Source organism: Haemaphysalis longicornis, unplaced genomic scaffold (genome assembly GCF_048455015.1).
Source record: "Haemaphysalis longicornis isolate Haplotype H1 unplaced genomic scaffold, Haemaphysalis longicornis Haplotype H1 scaffold_3, whole genome shotgun sequence".
Classification (NCBI taxonomy): Eukaryota; Metazoa; Arthropoda; class Arachnida; order Ixodida; family Ixodidae; genus Haemaphysalis; species Haemaphysalis longicornis.
This window is the reverse complement of record NW_027526335.1, coordinates 86,452,557-86,480,196: the sequence shown is the minus strand read 5'-3', so window position 1 is coordinate 86,480,196 and position 27,640 is coordinate 86,452,557. Positions and strand designations below refer to the sequence as shown.

At 49.4% G+C, this 27,640-nt stretch overlaps 1 protein-coding gene across 1 annotated transcript in view; it reads right to left on the bottom strand.

The window, feature by feature from the left end:
* The window catches only part of LOC144174772 (protein brain tumor-like), a 106,421-nt gene that overhangs the window by 48,183 nt on the left and 30,598 nt on the right, over nt 1–27,640 (bottom strand). Inside the window, exon 2 of the mRNA XM_077703649.1 lies at nt 7,738–7,890. Coding sequence (XP_077559775.1) covers nt 7,738–7,770 — 33 coding nt within the window. The 5' untranslated portion in view covers nt 7,771–7,890. The remainder of the gene's footprint in view (nt 1–7,737; nt 7,891–27,640) is intronic.

The window sequence follows — 27,640 nt, the reverse complement described above, 5'->3', positions numbered from 1 at the left end:
TACGTGTCGACTACTAGAAAGTTACCGTTAACTTACACCCGTACCTAACGGCGACAGCGGCAACAAATTGCCCAGCGATCTATCCCCTCCTTCAGCGCCCGTATAAAGTCATTTCGAACAGTATACAATAAAGCGACGTGCAAAGTCTGTTCCGTCCAAGGAAATAAAATGCACGCCTAGCAAGATTTCTTGAGGTACCACAACTTTTTTTGTATTAAAAGGCGATCCCGCCTGGCGACTTCGCTTTTAAGCGACAGCCCCGATTAAGCGATTTCCTTATTAACGGGATTCTGCTCTACGTAACGGGATTCTCCTATATACGTACATACACCGGCTTGGTACCTCACACTTAACCAGCTCAAACGCAGCCTTAGAATTCAGGGAACAATAAACGATGAAACAGACACGAATTAGCGCTTCCTCTGTGTCGGAGCAGCAGCGTTACACCAAATCCCAAACCCTACACCTATCAGTTCAGCTTTTACACAGCACTACACATTTTACGGAGGAGAGACGCCGAGAGCAGGCAGGCACTTAGCGAAGCCTGTTTGCATAAGACTTGTCGACATCCGTACTTCCGGCCATAAGCAGAGCTACCTTTATTACCTAACTCCCGGCTATGACCGACCAACTATCCCCCGTCGCCGCAACAAGCGATAACGACTGCTTTCAATCCGGCTACCAAACGTAAAAACAATTTCACCCCGTGAAAGTAGAGACGGTGAAACGGCCAGCACAGCGAAAGACGTTCAAAATCGTAGTTAGAAAGGCTAATTAATTCATATTCATCAATGACCGACCAACTATCCCCGTCGCCACAATAAACGAACCAGCTACCAAACGCAAAAGCAATTTTACCCCGACGTAAAAGGAACCTCAGTGAAACAAGAACAAAGCTTGCATCTACAATAGACGTTCGAAATCACACTTCAAATTCGCACATTAATTATCTTTCAGTAATCACCGATCAACTACCTGCCGTCGCAGCCACAAATGAAAACGACTGCTTTCCAATTGGCTACCAAACAAAGATAATTTTACTACGACGTATAAGGAAGCTCAGTGAAAAAAAGAACAAAACTTACATCTGCAAAAGACGTTCGAAATAACATTTCAAATTCACTCATTATATTTCAGTAATTACCGATCAACTACCTGCCGTCGCAGCAAAAAACGTAAACGACTGTTTTCCAACCGGTTACCAAACGTACCAAACGTGAAAACAATTTTGCCCTGACGTAAATGTAAGCTCAGTGGAACAAGAAGAACACAGCTCATGTCTAGATAAGACGTTCGAAATCCCGGTTTGAATTTCTCATTAATTACCTTTCAGAGGAAGCTCAGTGAAAAAAAGAACAAAACTTACATCTGCAAAAGACGTTCGAAATAACATTTCAAATTCACTCATTATCTTTCAGTAATTACCGATCAACTACCTGCCGTCGCAGCAAAAAACGTAAACGACTGTTTTCCAACCGGCTACCAAACGTGAAAACAATTTTGCCCTGACGTAAATGTAAGCTCAGTGGAACAAGAACACAGCTCACGTCCAGATAAGACGTTCGAAATCCCGGTTCGAATTTCTCATTAATTACCTTTCAGTAATCACCGATCAAACTACCTGCCATCGCAGCAAAAAACGATAACGACTGATTTCCAATCGGCTACCAAACGCAACACGATTTTACACCAAGGTAAAAGTAAGCTCAGTGGAAGAACAGCTAACACAGCTTACCTCTACGACAGATGTTCGAAATCACAGCTCGATCTTTCAAGTAGCCAGAGCTGCAACAGCAACGTCCACCCAAGAGTCAAGAGGCGTGAAAAGCATTTCCACACGGGAAACCGCCACGCGAGACAAAGACGTCTTTGATCAAGACCGCGCACGAGTGCGGCTCGACATGTGCGGCGGCGGCGGCGAGCGGTCGTGCCGGAGGGACTCGGGAAGTGGACTGAATGCGCGCGGCGGGGTGACGAACACTCGGCTAGTCCGGGGCCCGGGCCTTGAATCACCCGCTGCTGTCAAGTTTTTCCCCGGCGCCACGCGTGGCCCGATCGAAGGCGCCTCCGCCACCGCCGCCGCCGAGTACGCAGCCGGTTGGCGCGCTCTTGTTCGAGCGCACGTTTTCGAGCGGGGACCGAAGGCGACGCGTGCAGCTAGCTACAGCCGTCAACAGGTGTCTGCCAAAGGCTGGGAAGACTTCCTTTTTTTTTGTTCCTTTTTGTCTGGAGACGCTTGTCACGCGACCGGTCGAAAACGCAACGCGTCACCATCTTGGCGGGTTCGCCGCGTGACGAGAAACTTGGTCTGCCATCTCGTAACGACTGTGGTTGTTTTTTTTTCTTTTTTTTTTTTTTTTGCGCAAGTACAAACACGAAAATTTTGACGCGTTTTTCTCTGCTTTTTTTTTTGTTTGTTTTTTGCGGCCCCATAACCATGACATGCATAAATGACCGATCGCGGACTAAATAATTATGCGTCGCGCGCCAGTTCTGGCGGCTAACACGACGATCACTTCAATTACGTCAGTGTTTTGATAGTGTGCGCCTAAAGCACTACACGGGTGGATGTTTGGCACCGCGCGAGAATCTCTTCATCACCCTCGGCGAACTTGAGACTCGGCCTGATGAGCCCGACAAGCCCGCAACGCGGCGTTCCTCTGCACCCTGTGCTTTCCGTCGCTCGCTCTGTTACAGGGCGACGCGGATGAACGCGAAAATTTTGTCGAGATGCATGATCTATTCAATTATAAGCCACCGTGCGCCCGTTCCGCACGGTGCGCGACGCAGCCAACGCCAACATGGAGAATAGCCGCGCAACGACGCAGATATATCTAACGCGTTACCGCTCGCAATCGGCGAAAACAAAGATACACGGTCAAAGCAAAAACAGATGACAATACTGTTAAAAATCGCGCTGTGACTCTTCCTGAGTGCCGATAGAGAAAACGGCCAGCAAATATACGCCGTGATGGTAAGCCTAAACCTCTCGCGTCGTGCGTGCGGCCTGATGTAAACAATTCGGCAGCCAGGCTTTCGTCACGCTACGCGGAGCCCAGAGAGAAAGAGAGTGAGAGAGAAAACCTTTAATGAAAGCTGAAGAGATCAGCCGCTTGCTACTCCAGATGGGAGTGAATACAGTGAGTTGACAGGGGAAAATAGAGAGAGAGAAAAAAAGATGGGGGGACGGGGAGGTGAGATGCACGCATACTATAAAATGTTTGTGTTCAGAGGGTTCACAGAACCCCTTCTAGCCCTGTTTCCGCAAGAAAAGTAAGCAGAGTTTTTGTTCCCAGAACTGCCTCATCATAATTTCGCCAGGATTCAAGGAAGTGGGAGAGTTCTAGAAGACCTCCACGTCGTAGTCGCACAAGTGCCTTCATTGCTGTTGCCCGCTGACTATAGCATATCGCGGGCAGCGGCTTAAAGTGTGCCTGATGTTGTCGGTAGTAGAGCACACTACACAACTGGGACTCTACCCAGCCCAGCTTAAACAAGAAGCTTCGGGTGTATGCAACGTTAAGTCGCAGCCGGTGTAGCACGCCTCCTGTGCGCTTGGGCAGAACCCGCGGAAGCAGGAAATGCGGCGGCCATGCGAAAGGGGCTCTGTTCCCGACTTTCTCGCCCGTGCAAAGAATAAAATAGGTTTAAAATACTTCATACGAAACGGTTACGGTCCAAATTTCATGGAGATATCATCACATACACAGAAATCTCAGCTTCGAAGTTGCTTCAAAAAGGCATTTATTCGAAGCGAAGAATACCTCATTACTCCTACCCTCCCGACGTATGAGGCGATTTTGAATAATTAAAACCAGCGAGAGAGACGCGCACACGTAACGCGAAACGGGCAGGGCGATGTCGGACTAACAACTGACTCAACCTAAACAACGACTGTCTCCAGCGAAAGCTGCCCACGCCCGGCAACAATTATTCGAAGCCGCTTTAAAGCCCGCTTTTCCAGCATTCCTGGACAATGCGGTATAAAGTTTTTCGACGTCCTGAAATACTGCCGCAGACGAGTACAGACTATTAAAAGGCGGTATACCCGTAAGGAAGCGCAACGTCTGGAGACAGTTATCACCAGAATAGAGCGCTGAAATTACCATCGTTGCATTTTACAACGTGCACACGTCCGCACGTGTGTGTCGAGACCACCTCAGTTCCGACGGCACAGCTTGCCGTCACAGCGCTCCCACTCCCGCGTCGTCTTCCGTGTTAGAACTAGCGGTTCGCAAAGCGGTTCAGAACGACATTTGCAATCGCTCATCTAGGCGAAAAGCAAAAACGCCCGCGTCTCCGAGATTTCGGCGCACGTTAAAGATCCCCAGGTGGTCAAAATTAATCCGGAGCCCTCCACTACGGCGCGCCTCATCGCCTGCGTTGCGGCGATACGTTAAACCTTACAATCAATCAATCAATCAATCAAATCATTCATCTTTCCCTCTTCCCCGCCGCGAGCTGTGGGTGAACTGATGACCAGCGCTGACCTGGACAGGGTAGAGACCGCCAAGTCGTCCCTTGGGCTCTGGACTGAAGAATCACATCCACTTCGTCACTGAATACTTATTTTGCCGGGGGCAACACCAAATACGAGGGGTTATTATTTTTTTTTTCAATCGGCACCCATCAATCCCCTGCCTAACACCTCGATCACAGTAATCGCAGCATTATGCAGTCGTACAACTAAAGGTCAGCTGGATCCATCGTCACCAAAAGGTGCTTGCAAAGAAACGCACAGGTGGCGATAATTTGAACCGCGGCAACACTGCATGAACCTCTGAGTCAATGATAGCCGATCTGCCCACGCGATAAAGCGAGCCACGGTGCGACCTCAGCCGTGGCCGTCAGTCACTGCGACACTTCATCCGTCACTGCACATCGGGAAAGACAGCCAAGATTCACGTCAAATTATTTCACCTCGTTCTCAGGACATAAGCCTTCTCATATCTCCACCCAAGAGATGTCGCCTCATATCTCCAGGCTGGCGCGAGAAACAGGTAGTCCTCTAGCAAACACTGTCGCCGACGACAAAAAGTGAAAAAAAAAAAAAAAAAAAACCTAGGAATATGGGAACAAAAACAAGAGGTTGCAAAACAACCGCGGAATGGGGCAAGAGCTATACGCCTCGAGCGCGGCCTGTAGGGGCGCCACTGAAATCCCCCTAGCGGCCCGTTTCGAAAGCAGGCGCGGGAGTCCCCGGCCCGCTCCCCCCTGTCGCCGTTGCTTTTGGGGCTCGTTCAAGACAGCGATTTGCCGTTTGTCCGCGTTCGAAATACCGAATAACGTGGAGCAGGCACTCTGTTTGCAAGCCTGGTGTGTTCACGAGAGTATAAACGTTTATGACGCGATCTTAGAAAGATCTATATGAGTGCCGGGCGTGTGTCACAGGCCGGCGTCCCGAAGCCAACATTTGCATGCAGCTGATTGCAATTCCACTGCCCTGAAATTTAGTGGCAGTGTCTCAGTAAGCAGTGTTTCCTCCGATGGTCATGTTGCGGCCATACACACTATGATGTAAATCGACTTTGTGCACTACAAAAGCCAGCGGAGCACTCATACCTGACAGCACGAAAGTTACGCCTGCCAATATCACATATCAGATATTGATCAGTACCCTGAACAAGCCAATGCGGCATAAATTTCGCAAACATTGTACCAAAGAAGTACGATGGATAATGAAAAATTACACTCCGGAGTCAGCACACGACGACAAATTTAATGCTGGGTCGTCTTGTCCCGAGGTGAGGGCTCGCAAAGATTCATCTGTTACATTTATCCTCCACGAGAAGCGCGAAGATGGGCTTATAGAGTAATCCGCGTCCGCGACCAAACTCTTCTTCGAAACATCGTCGTATGACACAGTGAGACTGCAGAATCTAGCATAAACCGAAATCAGAGACCCTTATTAGATACGACACTCTTCCAACGAGCCCGTGTGTACGAGATTTCGGCGCACGTTAAGGATCTCCAGGTGGTAAAAATTAATCCGGAGCCCTTTACTACGGCGTGCCTCATCGTCTCCGTTGCGTCGGCGCGTTAAACCCTGCAATCAATCAGTCAACACTTTTAACGACACCTCGTATTTCTTGTGAACTGCCTACCCTGTATTCTTCAAAAAATGCGTCCGCCGAGTGATCAGCCGTTCGTTGAAGGCGAAAAACAAACGAAAAGTGAACACGCAGCTTGTGTGTGTGATTACTAAAACGTTCATCCGTTGATTTCGCTCCGCATTTGTAAACAACGATAGTTGAGCGTCCTCCTCCTCAGCCCCCCCCCCCATCCCCCCCCCCCCCCATGTCTAGCGAAATATCAGTGCATTTCGCATATAGTTGGTCTGGTGAATACTACCTTGCTCAAACAAACGTCTTTAGCATTTCAGAAGCTGCACTCGTTTTTTTTTTTTTCATTCCCGTACGACTATTCTATTTATTCCTGACTTGCAGACCATTCATTTCCCCGTGGTTTCATTAACATATACCTTGGTTCTTACTATAAGGCATGAGTGAGCATATATCTGACAATGCACAGCCTTTGAGTTTACTTAACATTTTCGCGTGGCTTATATTCCCATGAAAGGCACAAGTTTTTGTCAGCTATTGGGTTATCACATCCCTGAAACATATTTTTCTACGACGTACATATGAGCAAAGCCGAATTTGTTGTCTGCGCTGCAAAACGAACCAGCCTCTTACAGTGCCAATATCAAGCCTAAACGAGGTGACAATAAATAGAATTCACTTGTGCTGACGTGTTCGAAGGTGACAGCGGTGATATGCTGCTGCCGTTGCCGACGCCCGCAAGAGCGGCCGAGAAGCGCTCAGAACCGCCTCCCCGGGTAGCTCTTGTTGGCGTTCGAGCGCTCTACCAAGACGCAGCTGTTTTTTTTAAGCACCCTAAACGTCCAGTTAGCTTACAGACGTCACCATAACAAGTTGTTTAGTGCGCGGAAAGGCAAAGAGAAGCGAAAGAGAACCAAAACACTGCATGACCACCTATCAGCCACGCAGCGCTAATCCCGCAAACGCCGCGGAGAAGCGGCGGCAGGAGGCGCAGCGATAGCGAATCTCGAGGCGTATAGTATATTTACATAACTCAAGTTCTCATTTTCCCGGTGGCCGTGCTAACGAAGTGATCGCTTTGTGCAGGTGTAAGCACCGCTGTCCAGAAGCTAACTCCTTCGAAGTTCAGCTCCCCGTTAAACGACGCGGGCATATATGCAATTTTGATTAAATGAATAATGTTTAACTCCCTTAACTGGGACGAACCGCCCGGCAGTGCCAACAGCGGCGTGAAGACACCTCGAATCATACGTTAACGCCCCCCTCACCCCTGTGTCGCGCGTTTCGTATGTAGCTTCACAAAGCCCGCTTGCGCTAAATCGAGCACAAACATCAGCCATCAGGCATCATCAAGGCCTCTAGATCAGGCAGGAAAAAAAAGGGGGCGCCTAAGCCCTTATAAGTTGTGAATGGGAAAGCGATAATGTCCAATAGAACGCCGCTGAGTGCTTTTTAGTTTTGCGTTTCGGGTACTCGTAACTGTTGCGCCGCTGTGCTTGATACGACGGATCGCCGCCTCCGAACACCGCACTCACAGCCACAGCTTTCCTCTCCGCTTTCCACGAGGCTCTGCACAGGCCCCCACGCTGCCTGGCACTTGTAGCGTTGTTACAGCGTAGCTCGTGCTACGGAGAGCTTCGCAGTCGCGAGGGAGCCGTACTTTGAGTGCACTCACCACCTCCCGGGAGGGCTCGAGCAGCGCGTCCATGTGGGCGTCGCTGGGACGGGAACCCGTGGCGCCACCTCCTCGGTCCTCTCCTCCAAGCTCGAGCTCGAGTGCGCCCAGGGTCCTTCCTCTGAGCACAGCCAGCACCCTTCACATTGGCACCTGCACGAAGGAGCAGGAACAGCATGCGCAAGAGCACGCTCAATATACTCAGCACACACACGTTCGCAGTGCAGTATACTTGTAAGGTTTAACGCGCCGACGCAACGCAGGCGATGAGGCGCGCCGTAGTGGAGGGCTCCGGATTAATTTTGACCACTTGGGTATCTTGCAGTATACAAGACACAAACCCATTCGCACGACGGTGGTTGTCAACGCTTTTGCGCGCCTATTTGGCTTACAAAGCGCCAGATAACACGGGGTAGTAAGCCGACGATTAAAGGCGGCTTGAAAAAAAAAAAAAAAAAAGCGCCTTGGAAATGTGTTGAGGTGTCGGTTTCCAAGAAAGGGTGCTATTCAAGTTTTCATTGCGCAATGAGTTCAACAAACGCCTCAAATATCCACTCAAATATGATTATTACGACATTATATTTTCGGCGACAGATAGAATCGCTGAAGACCTTTGATTCCGCGGAGTCAAGAAACGCCGCGTGACGAACATTCGTTTTGCGGTACACCGCCGCAAGCGTCCGGAAAAGTAACAGCCGAGGCAAAGCAACGTTAAGAAACGTGAAGTGAACGTACTACATGCGTTGCTTGTTACATGTGCTCAAAGACCAAATGCGAAGAGTGTGCGTCGAAGCCTGGAGCCTCAGGGGGGGGTATCAATAGACAGTTCCAGCATAGCGGCTAAGCGCACGCTACGCTACGCTACGATCGGCGGACACCAATACCCGACGGGGGAGGTGCGCATTCGTTCCGCCAGGACGGGCACCCACGCCTCGCCTAGCCCCCGCATTTCTTCCGGTGGTAAGGGGCGCCGCCCCCGCGCGCGCATGGGCACCCGCCGGTCCCTGTAACCCGCCGCCGTAGCGTTAGCCTACGCCTGGCTACGATCGGCGGGCACCGATGTCCAACTGGGTAGGTGCGCATTCGTTCCGGTAAAGAGCGACTTCCTCGCCGTCCCCGCGCTTGCTTGCGCCGGGTACCGGTAATCCGCCGCCGTAGCGTTAGCGTACGCGAGCCCCTATGCTAAAACTACGCTACGCTATACGATTGGCGGGGATACCCGACTGGGCAGGTGCGTATTCGTTCCGCGGGGACGAGCGGCCCGCCTCGCCAAGCCCACGCACCCGTTCCGGCGAGGGGTGGCCCCCACGCGCTTGCGCAATCGGGTCCCGCTACCCGCCGACCCTAGCGTGGCATACGCTAGCCGCTATGCTTAATCTGCTGCCAAGCGACTTTGAAAGCCAGCGTAATGGTGCTGTGATTAAAGTTGTTTTCGCGGGCTCAAAATAATTTGCGGGGTAAGAGCTAACACTCAACGGCAGCTGGCGTAACAGGCAGGCTAAAGGATTCCGCAGTGTTTGTTCACGCGCGATAACTTCCGCGCGAACGTCCGATTTCGTCGAAATCGCGCAGAAACGCACTTTAACTTCATGTTCGGATATTTTCCCAGCAGAGTCAGCTCCCAAGCAAGGGAGCTAACTCTGAGGAGCTAGGAGGTTTTGGATCAGGTGCTTGCTACCTACCAAAACCCGCTGGGCAACGGCCACCCCCTGAGCGAAGCTGCTTTCCTTTTTTAAAAAAGTTTATTTCCTCTTTTTCCTCTCCGGTTAGCCTTCGCCACACTAACATCTACACCGTCGTGAAAAACGCAGCCTCGCCCCTACGATGCGAAGACGCGCAGCGAGACCGCCGCAGAGCAACGTAAACCGTTCACCTCTGCGCGCATCTTTTTTGCCAGACACACTGCTCGCGCGAACGCCGAAGATTGCCTTCCAGCGTGTTTCTTTCGACTTTGTCTTCGGTCAAAAGATCGATGCACAAACTGCCACCGGACCTTTTCCACATACAATAAATCCTCGTTAGAACGAAATCCTCGCGACCGGAAGATTGCTTCGTTATAAACGATACTTCGTTGAAAGCGGAGATGATCTGCTCTTACAGTACGCTGCGATGGGACCATGCATGATGATGATGATTTAGGGTTTTATGGCGCAAGGCCGACGAGGGCAAAGAGCGCCATGACAATGGTGGGATGCTATGAGACGATATTAAAATGGAATCTGTAAAAAATCCACTACATCAAAATTAAACTATGGAAGTTGGTGTATAGGGCCATAATTAAAAGTAAGAAATATTGGTATGCAAGGTGTTAAAAACCCCACAATACCGCCATTGTTTTGTGACGGAACATGAGGCCAAGTGAGATCATGGGGAGTATGTTATGTACTTCAAGAAGTCAACATCGGCAAGGTAATTAAAGACTCTTCTGTAAGAAAACATGGGTCTATCTGCTAAAAATAATGAAGGGTGCAAGGGTATGCAATGAGTGTATATTTCTTGAAAGTGACGTTTTCTCTCTGTGTTGCACATCTTGCATTCAATGAGCATGTGCAGAACTGAGAGCTGCTCCCCACACCGATGACAGTGTGGCTTGTTTGCGTCCGTTAAAAGGTATGAGTGTGTAATGTGTGTGTGGCCAATTCTCAATCTGCATAGGGCTACCTCCACAAATCTGTCATGTTTTTCAGCAGGGGGCTTTTCTATTTTGGGTTTAACGACATGTAGTTTGTTCTCTACTTCTCTGTCCCATTGTTGCTGCCAGTGGTCCCGCAGCTTTCTTTTTACAAAAGGTTTCAGATCTTGATATGGGACCTTGTTTACGTCTATTCTGCTTCGAAGGGCGGCAGCTGCAGCACTACGGTCAGCAGCTTCATTTCCAGGAATGCCGCAGTGGCCAGGAACCCAGCAAACTGTGACAATGAGTTTCAGGCCATAAACAGAGTGGAGAGCTCTTAAAACACAATTAAAAGTAGGGTTTCTACTCATCTTCCGAGATGAAAGATTTCAGACGACACTGAGAGAGTCTGTGTATATAACTGACTTCTTAACTTTGTTTCGAAGAATGTGGTTCAAAGCCAGTAGAATACCGTAGGCCTCTGCAGTGAATATACTTGTGTTCCTGTTCATTGTTTTGGATATATTAAGTAGGGGGCCATTTGCAGCACAGGATACGGTTGTGGTAGTTTTTGAAGCATCTGTGTAAAATTCAGCTGCCTTGTATTTGTCACGGAGGAACAGAAAATGCTGAGTGATGACAAAGTTTGGTACATTTTTCTTTTGAATTTCTCTAAAGGACATGTCACAGTGAATTGGGAAAGTGTCCCACGGAGCGACCAAATCATGAACTGAGGTACAGTAGACATCAGTGAGAGGAACTTGAAACTCGCTGACGAGGTGTGAAACTGCCAGCGGGAAAGGTGGAGCTATGGATGGTCGGTTTTTAAAGAGATGATCAGTTGTGTTATTTTTCATTATGGTATTCAGAGGGTGTTCCTTCAAAGAAGTCATCTTTGCGGCATACATCAGAGCAGTGTAGGCGCGCTGGTACCCTAGAGACCACTGGTTTGATTCGACGTGAAGGGATGGAATAGGACTTGTTCGATATGCCCCTGTGGCCAAGCGAAGCCCCAGGTTGTATACTGGGTCCAACATTTTGAGTGCTGTTTTTGTTGCAGACTGGTATACAATGCAGGCATAGTCTATTCTTGACCTAACAACACTATTAAGAAGTGCTAGCAGACATTTTGTATCCGTACCCCAGGACTGATGAGATAGTACCTTTAAAATGTTCATTGTTTTCAGGCATTTTACTTTTAGTAATTTAATGTGCGGTATGAATGTGAGCTTGTGGTCGAGCAAAATACCTAGAAACCTGTGTTCCGTTTTCACTGGTATCGGCTGACCTCCTAACGTGATACAAGGAAGAGGTTGTACACCGCGTATCCTAGAAAAGACAACAACAGCACTTTTATCAGCGTTAAACTTAAAACCATTTCTTTCAGCCCATGTAACCAGCCTGTTGACACTTAATTGGATTTGACGTTCACATATCGACAGATTACAGGATTTAAAGCTAACTTGGATATCGTCAACGTAGGCAGAGTATGAAACAGTCCGGGGCAACACAGTTTTAAGAGAACTCATTTTAACAATGAACAGTGCACAGCTCAGCACTCCTCCCTGGGGTACGCCATTTTCTTGAACAAATGTTCTAGACAGGGCAGTCCCCACACGGACACGAAATGTGCGATCAGACAAGTCTTGAATAACATTGAGTATATTGCCACTAAGGCCAAACGACTGCAAGTCCAATAGAATGCCATATCGCCACGTTCTATCGTAGGCTTTCTCCATATCAAAGAATACAGAGAAGCAGTGCTGTTTATGGACAAAAGCGTCTTTAACATACGATTCAAACGCAACCAGATTATCTGTAGTTGATCTCCCAGACCTAAACCCTGCCTGATTTTTGTCTAGAACACCATGAAACTCCAGAAAGTAAAAAAGTCGTCGGTTTATCATTTTTTCCAGGAGCTTACACAAACAGCTGGTCAGGGCAATAGGCCTGTAACTAGCAGCAAAGGATGGTTCTTTCCCCTCTTTTAGAAGAGGTACAACGATTGCCTCTTTCCATGCTTTTGGAAAGCGGCCTTTCTGCCATATTTTGTTAAAGAGAGAGAGTATTGTGTAAAGTGTGTCAATGTGTAAGTGCCTGATCATCTCATAGCTGATTCTGTCAGCTCCAGGGGCTGACTTACCACATGTGGACAATGCAGTAATTAGTTCGGGCATCGTAAATGGGGCATTGTATCCTTCATTTGAGCGTTGGTTCACACAACGGGGCTGGCGCTCAGCTGCTTTCTTGTGCTGGAGAAATGTTTGAGTGTAATGAGAGGAACTGAACGTACGTGTTCAAAATGTTTGCCGAGAGCATCTGCTTGGTCTTTTATTGTGTTACCCACACTATTTACAAGGGGAGTAGGATTGGTCTTGTAGCCTTTTAGTTTCTTTATCCTAGTCCATACTTTGCGAGAGTCTGTGTAAGAGTTTATAGACGATATAAACCTTGTCCAACTTTCGTTTTTTGCTAAGCGCCGTGTCCGCTTTCCTTTGGCTTTTGCCCGTTTAAACTTAAGCAGGTTGTCTGCCGTAGGATAGCGGCGTAAGAGTGCCCATGCTTTATTCTGTTCGGAACGTGCACGCTTGCACTCCTCATTCCACCATGGTCTAGGTGCGATGGGACCATGCAACACTTCGAGTAAAGCTACAATCTGTATAATGCGACTCCTTTATAGTGAGTGCACTGTACAGTAAACCCTCGATATAACGAAATCGCTTTATAAGAATTGCTGCTTTAACGGAAGCGTTTACCCCCGTTACAACGAAATCCTCGCGACAGGCAGCTGAAATGATACTTCGCTGAAAGCGGAAATGATCTGCTCCTATACATCGCTGCGCAAGGACCAAGAAAACCTTCGACGTACTTTGATAAAAGTGGGTATGGCTTGCTCTTTCTGCACTGCAGTTGTAACTGTAAATCATTCGAATAAATCGACAATTCGTATAAAGCGATTTCGTGGGAACGATGGTTTGCTGTGTAGTATACAATCGCTAAACAAAGTCGCTTTATACGAATTGTCTACCTACCTACTCTACCTACCTACCCTACATACCCTACCTGTCTTGCTCCACAGGCGTCTGCGCGTGCGTGTAATTGTCACCCGTCCGCCGCAGCGTTCCACGCTGATTGCCGTAACTACCGAGCACACACAGAGTTGACGAAGGCCCGGTTCAACACGCACCCAGTACGAATTCCGCCGCGACTGCGTGATCCGGAACAGCGCGCGTTACCGCAGACAGGCGGCATTTTCGGCCCGCGCGATCGTCCGACGCTGTCGGCCACGAAATCACTGCGGCGAAGGCGTGTACTGCGCGGCTGTCAACACGGTGTTAGGGGCCGATAACGGTCGTGTTTTTGCAAGCGAGGGCTCACACAGCAAACGATCCGCTGTGGGACGGGACTCGGAAAAGAAAAATGAAGGCACGACATCGCTTGTTTTGGCACAACTGACTGTAAAAACGGTAAAGGAACCTTGAAAATGATAATTCATCAAGGACACTATTGAGACCGGCGCTGCTCCGCACGATTTTTATTTGCACTGGCCTTTGACCCAGAAGAAGTATCGCCGCTTGATTTGCACCTTTTGGCCTACTTATTCCGAAATTCGGGGACGACGCTAAGGATTACCGTGGTGGGCGAACCGATTTCGATGAACCCGTCGCGGATAACTCTAGAACGGCATTCCCCTAAAACGACTGAGCTGCGACCTTTCCCTTACACTCCCGTCTCGCTGCGCGGAAGACAACGGTGCAGAGCGGCTTGGGATATATTTGGGGGAATACCCAGGGGAAATGGGACCTGGAAAGGTATTAGAAGAAACCTCACCCATATTTTGTTGTGTCCCACCATTCCGCCACGCAAACAAACGCCACTATCATTCCTAGTTTGAGTCCCGTCCGCCCTGGTACCCGAAAACTAACGCCATCTGCGCTCTGTGACAGCGCCCTCTGGCCTTCGAAGGGGCCACGAAGACAAAATTCAAGTTCGGCTCATTAAGAAGACTGCATTGCCCCAATAACAATTATACAAATTGTACCTGGACTCTCAGCGGCCATTTTCGGAGGATAAAATTCAATGTCACTGGCCTTATCCGTTGTCAGCTCAAAAGGCGAATATGAACTCTTATGCTTCCGCAGGGCGACGAATTTAAACACCAGACTATACACCATTTCCGCAAGCAGCCGGGAAAGGAGGAAAATACTCGCAAACCAGGCATCTCGGCGGCCCGCGCTCCTTCCGCTTCCGGCGGACCAGTGTTGTTAACACTGCTCGGCGCGGTGTGCTCCCCTTGGTTTTTGCGGAACTTTCAACTGTTTTAGCCTATTCTGCGATGCCGTTAAAGGCGCAAACGTCGCTGGGGCAGCGCTGTGCGGTGGTGGGGTAAGGAAACAACCAGAGAAAGCGAGAAAAAGTCGCCAACAGTACACATCTGCACGATCACTGTTTGGCGAAAATGCAGTGCGGTTGCGACATGGTTTTGCTGCTCTATTTCCCAGCGGACTCCGTCAGAGTTGAGACATCGGTGGACGCCGTTGATAAACCCCAAAGACTTTGTACCAACGACGAACTCCCGGGTCTGTTCGGTGCACTTTTTGGACGGCAAGCAGACGGAGCAAAGTCCATTTATAACACGCGAAGCTCCGACAGGGGCGACAAAGCGGAACCACCCGCCGCGGTGGCTTAGTGGCTAAGGCGTTGCGCTGCTGAGCACGAGGTCGCGGGTTCGATTCCCGGCCGCGGCGGCCGCTTTTCTGATGGAGGTGAAAAGCAAAAACGCCCGTGTGTACGAGATTTCGGCGCACGTTAAAGATCCCCAGGTGGTCAAAATTAATCCGGAGACCTCCACTACGGCGCGCCTCATCGCCTGCGTTGCGTCGGCGCGTTAAACCCTACAATCAATCAATCAATCAACAAAGCGGAACCCCCTTAAATGTTAGAAATAACTTGATCCTTCACAATCGAACATTATAATCACTCTTGGTTTTTCGCAAACAGTTTAAAATAACTTACATTGTTCGATCGTTACAACCGCTTGGCATTAAACAATCACTTTTTCATCCAATCTAACCTTTAAAATCACGGTTTTGTTTACCTATTTCAGGCGAACGCATTACATTGCCAAACGATATGAAATGATAACTTCCTACATCGTACACCGTACTTCCTACATCCGTCGACCGCAGGATAAGCAGGCAGCACAACGTGGAAACGCAGCTCGAGATATGCGAACGCTTTATTTGGAAAATAGCTCAATCTGTACACAACGCGGTTTAAAGGAGCCATGAAGAGAAAACAAAAGTCTGTTTTATTCGAAAGATTAGGTGTTTCATAGTACCCCAAGTGCTTTCCCGGAAGCAAATGGTGCTTTATTCACTAAAAAATAAGGCAATTTAAGCCAAAATTTTAAATCTCCCGCTAAAATTGCACATTTCGTCACGTGAACAATGGCGTCATACCAGCCGGTCCATAAAACAGATACTTAGTATGTCGACTCCATATATCACCCACACGCGGGAGTCGACCGAGACGGCGGCCATTTTAAAAATACTAGTAAAACCTAGTGCACCCGCAGCCCTAGTCATGGAATCGCCTGATCCGGAGAACTAAACTCTCGCCGAGGAGCTCGGGCTTGCATTTAACAACCTCACAACACTTGAACGCTCAATGCTTCTAAGTGCACGAGCGGCAAGAGTTGTGGGATACGCGGTGGACGGGAAAGCGACCATTCCGCGATAGCCACAACAGACGAACGCCCAGCCGTCGGCACCGCTGCCTCGTCAGCCCCGTCGCGACGGACGAATACAGACTGGTACGTATGTGCCGTATTTTCAATTTCAGTAGCAGTATCGCTTATGCCAGTTGGCCGGTGTCGTGTATGGAAAGCCGTTCGCTCGAGCTCTCTGCTCCGACCAGAAAGATTCGAGCGTCAATGCGCGGTGTGTAGGCAATTTTTTTCCCCAAGGTCAGAGCGCTTTGAAAGGCGATTTGACGAAGTCGGCGGCGAGCGCCAGCATCTCCGGGTCCCTGCCGTAATCACTTCCTCGGAAATGAAGCGAGCACACTCGTACTTCCTTTAGCTCTCTTTCTCCTCCGTTTTCAAAGTTCACAAAACGTAGCCACTTGCTTCGCCGAGGTTCGTCGTTGGGCAGCACATGAAAGGAGATCTCCTCACCGGCGGGGATGTCGCACTCCCTCGACGATTTGCCCGTACTACATGGGCATTTCAAAACGCAGCAACGAAATTTCATTGTAAAGTACTCGAACAAACTGAAGTTTTCAGTGGTTGTAAACTGGAAACGAGCTCCTAACAACAGCAGCAAGCCAACACCATTCCAAAACTTCTGCGACGACTGTCACTATCTCGACGCTGCTTGCTGTTCCTTACTCCCCTCGTTTCTATTTTTACCTTTGCTGGTTGGCGATATGACGGCCAACCTCCTGTGAAGGGATTACGATAGCAAGCAAGGTCGCGGCTGTGCGTGCTGGGACTGTTCGTTGGCCCCGAAGAGCCTCGAACCCCAAAAATTCGTCTGCGCGACGGTGGCGACGGCGAGATGTCGAGTTCGGCTGGATGTAGTTTCGTACGCATTGGCATACACGCTTGCGTGTTCGTTCGGAACTTCAACCGTTTACTCCACCGTTCTTTGTCATAAAAAGAATGTGCAGTATGTATCACGGGCATTTAGCTCGCTATGCAAACTGTAAGCCCTGCCTAACATGCGTTTGCTTTTGCCGGCCTTCGCCAATCGCAGAGCATTCTCGAGTGACATCATAGGTTCTGTTGCGGAAAATGAGCTGGTGGGTCGCATGGTCATTTCCTTTTTTCCTAATTATGTAGCTTATTTGAGCGAAGTTTGCGTTATAAGTGGTGTCGTTATGGTTCTAACGAGGCAATCTTTCGAATGAACCAAACTTGTGTTTTCTCTTCATGGCTCCTTTAAGGAAAAGTTTCTCATCCTTTCGAGTTGTCACGGAATCTAAAGTAGCACAATTGCAAAACACCCGCTGGTGATTGCGTAAAGCATTCACGGTGCAAGCATAGGGTCCACAAAGATGGGCTCTGAGCGACAGGGCGCATGCGCCGCGCAGAATTAGGCCAATCATGGTCACAATCTTCGAACAGTAGTTTGACTGGTTGTGCGGTCGTGTTATTTTTCCGCCCAGGTAATTCGCACTCGTCAGTAACCATCATACGCCTAGTTCAGAAAGATCATAATGTATTGCCATGTCAACATAGCGGTAATCGCCTCGTCGAAAGTCATACCGCGAGCACGGGTCAGCGAGACAAACACGCTGTGCGCGCTCCGCATTCGACGTCCGGGCTTCCGTAGACGTGACTAATAGGAGAGATGCACAACAAGGACGGTGGCATTAATAATACGTATCTACTCGCCGATATCGACTTTCATGTCAGTCGGCGCCATACCGGTAGCGTTTGCAGCGCGGAACTGAGGAGCGCCACGGCACCACCACCACCACCACTGCAACTGCTGCTCGCAACGGTCGGGGTTGGCACCTTCCACTCTAGCAGCGAATTTGGACTAAAATCCGTCCGCAGGTGATAAAAACAAAACAGAACACATACACACACAAGCACTGCAACCGCTAACTTAACGCCAAGCCAGTACGGTTCATTGGGCAATGCACGGACACCGAACAGACGCACGGAAAGAATGAAGCACTTAAATGGCGGTTTCGGCGTTCGCTTCAGAGACAGCGCTAGCGTCTGGTCAGAAAAAGCAAATGGCGGCGCCCACCTCTAGAAAGGAAAATGGTGTATAGACAAAGACTCCAGTGACAATCACTGAATTTGAACATTTCGTGCTTCAGCGCTGGGAACATGCATATACCTGAGTGCTCCAACTTTTCCGACACTCCTGCATTCAAGACGCCGCCTCCGCGAATTCCAGGTAACGTCTTGCAGAATCTCTGGTTTCGCTCTTTGTAGAGCCACGTGTGTGAATTCAAGTGACGTCGCATGGGAAATTGTTGTGGGTGGCGTTTAAAGCTTTGCTTTCCAACCATGCACCTTCACAGCGTGGATTGGAGCCAACATTTTTGTCCATTTTCCCTTTCCCGCGTGAAGGATAGCACAAACTTCACTCTAGCAGCCAGGTTAACTTCCCTGCCTTCCTTTTACCTTTCTACCTCACTCCGTCCTTACCGTAAACTTCAAACGAGTAATTTAAATAATAAATAAAACACAGGTAGAGAGGTGACCTCACAGCCATTTTCCGGCTATTTTTCTGTGACGTCACAGAATCTTGTTTGTGCGATTGTCGGCCGCTGAACGAAGCCACAGCCAAGAAACATGAGTGGGCTTATGTAGCGGCGCATGTATAGTTCCGTTTGACCGTATCACTTGAACCACAACGTGCAGTTAACACACTTATAAAAATCTTTTTAGTATCAGTCCACAGACGTCACTCCTGTCAATATTACGTCACTGTGGCGCGAAATTTGAACTTTGTTAACTATTTCTTGCGGTTTTTTTTTCCTGTAAAAAACGCCTTTCGTGGCTGGAATGGACCTGGGTGAACTCCAAATAGCGGGTTCTTCTAAACTCAACAAAGTTGTTTTTTGTCTTTTTGGCCCTTTTATGCACGCACGATAACCAACCACCCAACAGGAACCGACAACAGCGGACGCAAAGGAAGGGTCGTTGCCCTGGAGTGTAGCAGCCTTCCAGATGTGCGTACAGCACGCGCTCGTAAAGCACGGGCAAGGGCATACGACGCCAATGAGTTAGCACTATACGTGTAGCAGAACTTGCAATATGATGTACTAGCGAGCTCAGCCTTTGGAAGCGTAGCGAGCTACGAAGCACAACAGCGACCTTGGAACAGAAGTGGATGTCGAACAGGCACTGACGGAAACGTTAGACCCACCGCGGTGACTCAGTGGCTAAGGCGTTGTGCTGCTGAGCACGAGGACGCTGGTTCGATTCTCGTCAGCGGCGGCCGCTTTTCTGATGGAGGCGAAAAGCAAGAACGCCCGTGTGTTCGAGATTCCGGTGCCCGTTATAAAGATCCCCAGGTGGTCAAAATTAATCCGGAGTCCTCCACTACGGCGCGCCTCATCGCCCGCGTTGCGTCGGCGCGTTAAACCCTGCCATCAATCAGCGGAAACGTTAACGACAGTCCAGTTGACTGCCACCCACGGCCCCGCAGAAGGCAGACTACGTAAACGACCAGCTTTTCATCCCAGCCTCTTCGGCCCACGACCGGTCCCCGGATCAAAGGACAGACATGGCATCCAGACAGCGGAGCAACATCTACGCTTTCCACAGAACCGTCACAATTTGGCGAAGCCTTAGAATTTCCCCGGAACGTGCGGCCTGCACATTCTGCCCCGAACACTATTCTAAAGATCCTCATTGCTTTTTTTTTTCCCCAAATCATTATCAAGCAAGTATGATATTACATATTTATGTTCTCGGTTCGCAACAGGCGCGATCGACACGCAGGATGAAATCGTAAGTGGTTAGTCAATTTAAAATACTGCTTGTGGCTCATTAAATAAAACGAAAGCGCTTGCATAGCTGTTTGTGTTTGTGTTTGCAAAGCTGTTTGTGCGTGCGCCCGTGTGCATGCCTGTTTTTTTCTACGCTACATACGACACATGGTAATGTTCATCCGGAAATCGACCTCTCTCTCTCTCTCTCTCTCTCTCTCTCTCTCTCTCTCTCTCTCTCTCTCTCTCTCTCTCTCTCGTAAACTGTCACGGAAGTAAGCGTCAGCTGGCGACCGCACGTTAGAGGACACGACTGCACCCCACATTACAAAACGACCTACGCAAGACCCTCCGAGAGCAACCGGGGGTCTTGCTTGCGCAGTTGCCGCCGCAACTGGCGCGGTTACACTCGCGTACCGACCACAGCCCGGGCCAAAGAAGAGCGACCAAGCACCGTACGTGGTCGAGCATGTTTAGTACTGTCTGGCCCACCCTTGAAAACAGATAGCCGCCAAAGCGCGCAATCCGCAGTGGTTAAAAAGAAAGAAAGAAAGAAAGAAAGAAAGAAAGAAAGAAAGAAAGAAAGAAAGAAAGAAAGATCCGCAATGAAAGAAAGAAAGAAAGAAAGAAAGAAAGAAAGAAAGAAAGAAAAGGCATGGCGGGAACGATATATGCGCCACGTCGGCACGCGACAGCCGTCGCGTGGGTCCTGCTCAGCGGGCCCAGCTGCCTGCCCACCCCGCTCAACGCTCTCCGGCGCGGGCCGCCAATTACCGACAGCGGCGGCTCCCGTTCGCCGACGCGCCAGATGGCCGACAGAGTGGCACGGGCGAAGGCTAACGGCACAGGCTCGTCGCCCCCCGAACCGTTAGACGGGAGGACGAACGGTAACAAAGGAGCCGCTACACGGTGCACCCGAAGACAGGGAATTCGCGCTCGCGAGGTCTTTAAACCCCCCTCTCACCAAAAAAGGGGAATAATTCACGCCCCGAAATGCCGCCGTTGGCTGAGTAGCCCACCCACCCACGCCCGAGGAGGTAAAGGGCGTCGATCTGCGTTCAAGAGGACACCGCAGTGCTGGCGCTGTGTCGCACCGACGTGACGCCAGGGCGCTCGAAGCCACACGTACGGATGGCGATTAGTCTTCTCGCCTATTTAGTTGACTCGCTACAACACAATACTTTTCCCGAGGCCGACTGCTTGTCGTGGCAATGAACCCAGACTCGAAATTTAAGATGAAGATATAATTACAGGGTTCGTACAGGATTGAAAAGCAAAAATTCAAGGGTTTTCAAGGACCAGTAAACACATTTTCAAGGTCCCCATCTAATATTTTATCTGGGATTATTTATAACTTTTCCAACACAATGCAAAAGTTTTTTATTGCACAATGCCTAAGCACTTTAGTGCACATTCAGATAGGTGCTAACGGGTTCGTAAAATGCTCCCCCAGATTTATTTTTTATTTCATGACTGGTATTTAGAGGTTTTTCTTTTTCCTTTGTGTTTGGTGACGCTGTTTGATTTCAAAACTTAGTTAATGTTGCCTGCATCTCCTGCTTTGTCAGCAAGAGTATCAGCTGAAATTAAATCCACAAGTGTTGCTGCAAGGCAGGATGAACAATGCATACGTCCACCATTTGCACGTAAAAGCAAACGCCGATGGAGCGTATGAGGCACAGCAAACATGCAAGGAGCGAGCGGTCACAGCCTAGATGGAAGATGCAAGATAGAGAACAGAAGCTGGCTTTCACTGGATTGTATCGCGACATGGATTGGATTGACAAGTGCCTACTCCCAATGTTGCCGTGTAATAATGAAAATCCACCAAAATCACGCAATACATTGAAACTCGATTGTTAAAATGTTTCTTTACATTTGTTAGCACCTAAAATCCACGACAAACACTTTAAATTCTTGTGAAAAGACAGGGCCATTGATTCTCTCCAGAAAAATCAAGGGTTTTCAAGGACCCTTTAATAATTCCAGGACTTTCCAGGCCTTGAAATGGACACTTCTAAATTCAAGGGTTTTCAAGGACCTGTGCGAACCCTGTAATTAGACGAACCTACACTTGCGCTATGGGGCGCACCGTAGTACGGCGGCTCAGGGTCCTATCAAGGAAGCTCGGGGTTGCTCAACTCGAACCTTAACGTGCGTACAAGAACGTGTTTTTTTTTTTTTTTGTTCGCTGCTTCTTGATCTAGAAGTGAATAAAAGTTTATTCCTCCTCCTCCCCCTCACACTGAGCATGAAAACAACCGCCATGGCACGGTCTGGAACCCGTCACTTCTCTCGAAGTGTAGTTTCTACTACACGGACCATAAGATAATAAAAGTTGTCACCCCTCTCCCCCTCTTCCCCCTCCCACACCCCTTGGCGAAGCGTTTGGGCTGCCTCCTCAACTCCACCCAGCACTCCTTCACAACAGCGCTGCCTGGCATAGTTTGAACGCGAACACTCACACATAGGTCTCTAATGGATTCCTTGCCCAAGAAACAACATTATGGTGCCGCGGTCAGGAGTATAACGGAAACAAGGCAAAGTGAGTTTTGATGTTCTCTGTTTTGCTCAGTATATAACGCAGCGATGTGATAGCTGCGCCAATTGCGCCTAACTGCGCCGAGAGGCAAATTCTGCTACATCCTGCTACAAGGACTCCGATTTCAAGGAATCTGCGCCAATCTTGCGCCGAAGCTTCGTTTCGCCGGGCTTCCTCGATGTGGCGTGCTCTTTACGCCACACGCGTTGAAGAGGTGGGAATTTGAGTGTTTTCTGCTCGCGAAAACGCTCCGCGCTCGCCACAGGCGTGCTGACGCTGCCGGATAACACCCGCACGCTGCGCGCGGCGTGGCCGGCGGTGGATACATGGCGGCGGCTTCGGCCGCAAAGTGGTGTGGGGATCTCGAGCGACTGCTTCTAACCGCTCTCTAAATGCTGCTCAAGGCACACACGAAGTCGCTTGATCGGTGAAGGAGCTGATAATGTGGGCGAAAACGGTACTATAAAACATCATCCGCGCCACTAGTGAAAGCGCCCATGAAATATCTGCCGGGGTGGTAAGCCTAAACACCTTTGTCTGAGCCAGCTGGCTGTCCCGAGCGCTTCGAAACTTCTGTCATGAGGTGCGCACCTCCCCATTGGGCAAGTCAGCAAGCTCCTCCCACTGTCGCGCGCGTCGCGAGTCATTTACTGACCGAGGTAAAAGGTGCCGCGGGTGCGGTATCGTCGATGCGGACGTGGAAATATCGCGCACGCAACGCAGACGCGCACGAATCGCGTGTAAAAAGCGTGAACCGCATGGAGCGTTTTTGCACGCGAATTGAGCGCGTCGGCGTCCCGGAAAAAAAAAAAATAAAAAAAATATAAAAAAAACTCGAGACAGCCGGCTCGCTCCGCCAGAGACGTTAGGCTTACCAGTAACCCCGTCAGATATTGCATGAGCGCATTCACTAGCTGCGCGATGGCGTTTTATAGTACCGTTTTCGCCCACGTTACGAAGCTCCTTTACCGCACAAGCACCTTCGTGTGTGCCTTGAGCAGCATTTTAGAGAGCGCTTAGAAGCGGTCCCTCAAACTCCCCAGCGCGCCTATGGCGTGCGCGGCGCGTTTTCTGCGGTTCACGCTCAAAAACGCGCCATGCGGTTCACGCTTTACTATCTGCTTTGCAATAAAGTTTGGCAGGAGTTCACGTGACTAGCTCCGAGGGGTCGAAATGGAGAAGGCATTGCAAGGGTAGCCAGCGGGAAAGGGGAAAGGGACGAAAGTTCAAGATGACCTAATTTGGGACAGGCTGTAAGCCAATTTATTTAACAGTTTTGAGCATCGAAGAAAGTGATCTTGTCTGACTCAACATGTACTTCAGGAGGAACGCTACAGGAGCACTTCAGCAAAGCATTTTCTGATAAAACTTTCTTTGCAAAGCTACTCTCCGTGAAGAATGCGGTCGACGTTTTCACCGATTTTTTTTTCTTCGTTTCAAATAAGTTAGCCATTGGTCCACTTACTCAATGATCATAATAGGTGACCCTATTTCACAAGCTAGGTGGGCGCTTCATGAAGACAGAGTCTTACAGCCCAAAGAAAGCCGGAGAGTTGCTGTTGCAAACCTAGTCCCCTACAAATTGGAAAGTGAGAGTAGAAGTCAGAGGGGACACATAGGGGGCACAGAAACAGAAATTGAGGTTGGGCGCTAGAAGCTTTTACATAAAATGCACTCAGTACACTCTGTCGCGGCTGCCTTTCGACAATGTCATTTTACAGAGTCTGCGCTTAAGCCCACAGTTGGGGGAAGAGAAGTCCTCTTGTGCTCATTTTAGGGTACTAGCTACCAGGCGGCCGCAAGTGATCAAACCCTGCGGTGCCTCTACTTTGACGGATGAATACACGCTCCTCCAGCTCGAACATGTTGAACCAGATCCGTCTACAAAAATTGACGAGTATTGGCAGCAGATTTTTGAGCAGAAGGTGGCTGAAAACAAAGCCAAAGTCCCTCTTTTGGCCTAGTGAAGACGTTGCTTTGTATTCGACATAGAAATGCGGATGTGGAAAGGGGCTTCAGTGTGAACCGCCGGCACCTTAATGAAAGGGCTTCGTTGACGATACAAAATGTTAATGGCATCAGGCACACCGTTTCGTTCTCCGAGCGCTTTGAAGGAGATGCAAGTCACTTCAATGTGACACCAGAGGCTTTGAGAGCAGCACGAACGTTCAGCGAAAACAACCAAGAACGCATTGCAGCTAAAGAAGATCAGGCAACTAAGCAGTGGTGTCTTGACCCAGCCAAGGCTGGTCCTAGTCCCGATGGCCGAGTCATGCTCCTGCGAGAAGTGGGAGACCGCAAAAGAAATGCTGGCGAATGTGGAGTAATTAGCCACGGCGTAAAGTCTAAGAGCTTCGGTGATGTCGAAAGTGGACAGTCTCTTCTAGCCGAGGGTAAAAGAATTGCGGCAGCACAAACAGCACAAAAGAAAACCGTGGACCAGTCACGGTAGTTCTACTTTCATGCATATTTAACCAGAAAAGCATGGGTATAGCACAAGTTTCCGTTTTGCTTCATTACACGTTCTGCTTACTCGGGTCATGTTGTGTTTTATTGCCATGTAGTTGTTTCTTGCTTCAAAATGTTCTAAGGCTTTGTACGTACATCAAACTGTCCACGTTATCTTACTGTGTTTCGTTCGTTATGATTTTACGAAATGCTCTGTAGCCTACCGATTGGAATGCTACCCCGATAGTCATTTTTGAAATAAAATAAAACTAATAAAATAAAATAAAATAAAATAAAATAAAATAAAACTCTTTCATGATCTGTTGGCTCATGCAGGTTCATGCAGTGAATGCATGTACACACGCATGAACTGTTTCGGTGCTTGTCTTGAGGCATTTCATAGCCACTGCTAAAAGGCATCTCTATGCGGCAGAACCTCGTCTGCACCGAAGTCATTTTACTTGTTTAAACATTTCTGTGTTCCCAGGATGCTGCTTTTGGGGCTCCTCTTGGTTGTTTTATCCCCTTCTAGCAATATTTCTCACATCTTAATGCTCGTTCTGGCTGCTCCGAAAGCCGATTTTGCTGCTCCAAAACCTACTTTTGGCTGCTCCAAAAGCTGCTACAAAATGACTCGACCCAATCACATCACTGATAACGGAAATAAGGCAATGTGAGTTTCGAGGTTTCTTCATATTTGTAAGCGAATACTCGCCCGCCGTACGTGCGTCGCGATGCATCGCCACCTCCACGACCCGTTCCTTCCGCCGTCCAAATTAGGGGAGGATGCGGTGTGCACGTGCGTGTATACGTGCCATCGCATTCTGGGGGCTTACCAATCCCCTGGAAAGACGGCGTGCTGAATTTTCTCGTACTCCCAAAAGGCACGTAGCTCTCGAAACTCTCTTCGAAAGACATGCGCCAGTTTTGTAAAACCTATTAGACGTAGTACAATACCAAAAGCATACGTCGGTTATATTCCTTTTCACAAAATAAGGGTACATTTCGCGTTTCACGCAAAACTACACACACAGGCAGGAACAACCAAGTCTGCAATGTACCGTTGTGCCGAGAGCGGGCCAGCGCGGCAAACTGAAATTTGGCGTTCGCGGTCGAGGAGGCCGTTGCCCGCGAGTAGAAAAGTCGAGCCAGTACTCTTTTTTTTTTTTTTACTCGTGTCTGCGTTTTCCGGTCGCGCTCACGTAACGTCACGTCAACGGCACGAAGTCGCGATCGACGTTCAGCACGCCCGTGGCCGCGAGATGGCTACGCGCAACGCGCAGATCACGTCTGCCGGCGAGCGAGTGTAACGACCTCCTCCGCTACGCCGGGGTCCCGAATCAAAAGCCCAAGCGCAGGCACTCTGCGAGAGCCGCACGATCACCGGTGCCGCCGTTTCCTGCTCCACGACGGCCGCGCCGGCAGTCATTCGTCACCGCCGTCCCCGACTCAACGCGGCAAGGGCCTAGCCGACGGCACACTGCGCAAAAGCTTGCACGACTGTCACAGTACGTCCTCCGAGGCGCCAAGGCCGAGAAACCACCTATGTAATGCAAAGGAATGCGACACAGTCAAAAGCTGAGAGAGACAAAAATCGCCAAGTCTCCCAGGAGACGCGCGACTTCAAGTGCATAAGAATGAGTCAAAAGCTGCCCCCTGTTCGTTTTGTTGTTGTTGTTGTTGTTGCACGCCTTGACTTCTGTTCTGTAACTATATGACATAGCAGCACCACCTGCCGCGGTAAGCCGTTCGGGAATCGAAACAACGGAGTACAATAAAAAAAACTGGTTGATTTCTTTGTCATAGGAATCGGTAAAACACGAAAGTGAGATGTGCAGCGAAATCTGCAGCTGAAGATGATTTGCGGGTCAGCGGCTGTCTTGTCGGTGTGTTTGACGAGCAACGTCCTCCTGGCGGGTCGCTTCGGCAAAAGTGTACTGGCGTCATTTCCGTGACGGAGATGACGTCAGTGAAACCTTGGTGTATCCCGGAATAAAAAACTTTCTCGTGTTAAAAAAAAACACACGTGCTTCAACATCAAGTCCCACATCTTGCTGCAGCTCATCCAGTTATGACGCATTCCGTGCTTTATTCCACCGTCAGGAAGAGCTATCGAACCCACTAACAAACCAGCTATAGAAAAGAATCGAACCGACGACCTCGCGCACACACGCGGTAACAATCGCCTCACGGACGGCGGGCCATACGCTTGGTCAGCGTAAGGGCAGCTACATCTCACCCGCCCCGGAAGTGAGCGCAATCGATTTGTAACTGCGTGTTACGAACACAAGGGCGCCTAATGCTTCCAGCATCAATCATACAGCCCGAGCTTAAACTCCGCAATAAAGACGCGAAAGGAACGACTGCCACCGATGCTTGCGCATTGCACAGCTAACGGGCATTACTTAGTAGTAACAGCGCGTTCCCTAATGCATTCTCCGCTCCAGCGGCAACACCATGCATTTTTAATCCTGGCAGCAACCCTGAGCTACTTATTAACTATTCGTGGTTCTCCGTCTGCCCACGCGTCTCCACCTCGCACGAGGAGCAGAAAATCCTCTTATGCTACTACTACTCCATAGCGTAGAAGAACAAGGAGACGTTGCGCTGTCACCGTGTGAAAGACGCATTTCCTTCGCCGCCCAAGCCTGTGCGCCCAACAAATCAGTCGAGCACCACTGCGAAGTGGAGACCAGCACGCCAACCCACGACTCGACTGAGCACCGGATATGACGTCAGCGAAACATTCGTGTATCCGGGAATAAAACACTGTCGTGAAAAAACTTCGCACCCAGCGGCAACCAGACAAAACTTCCTCGAAAAGGCAGCGTCCTGGCTCG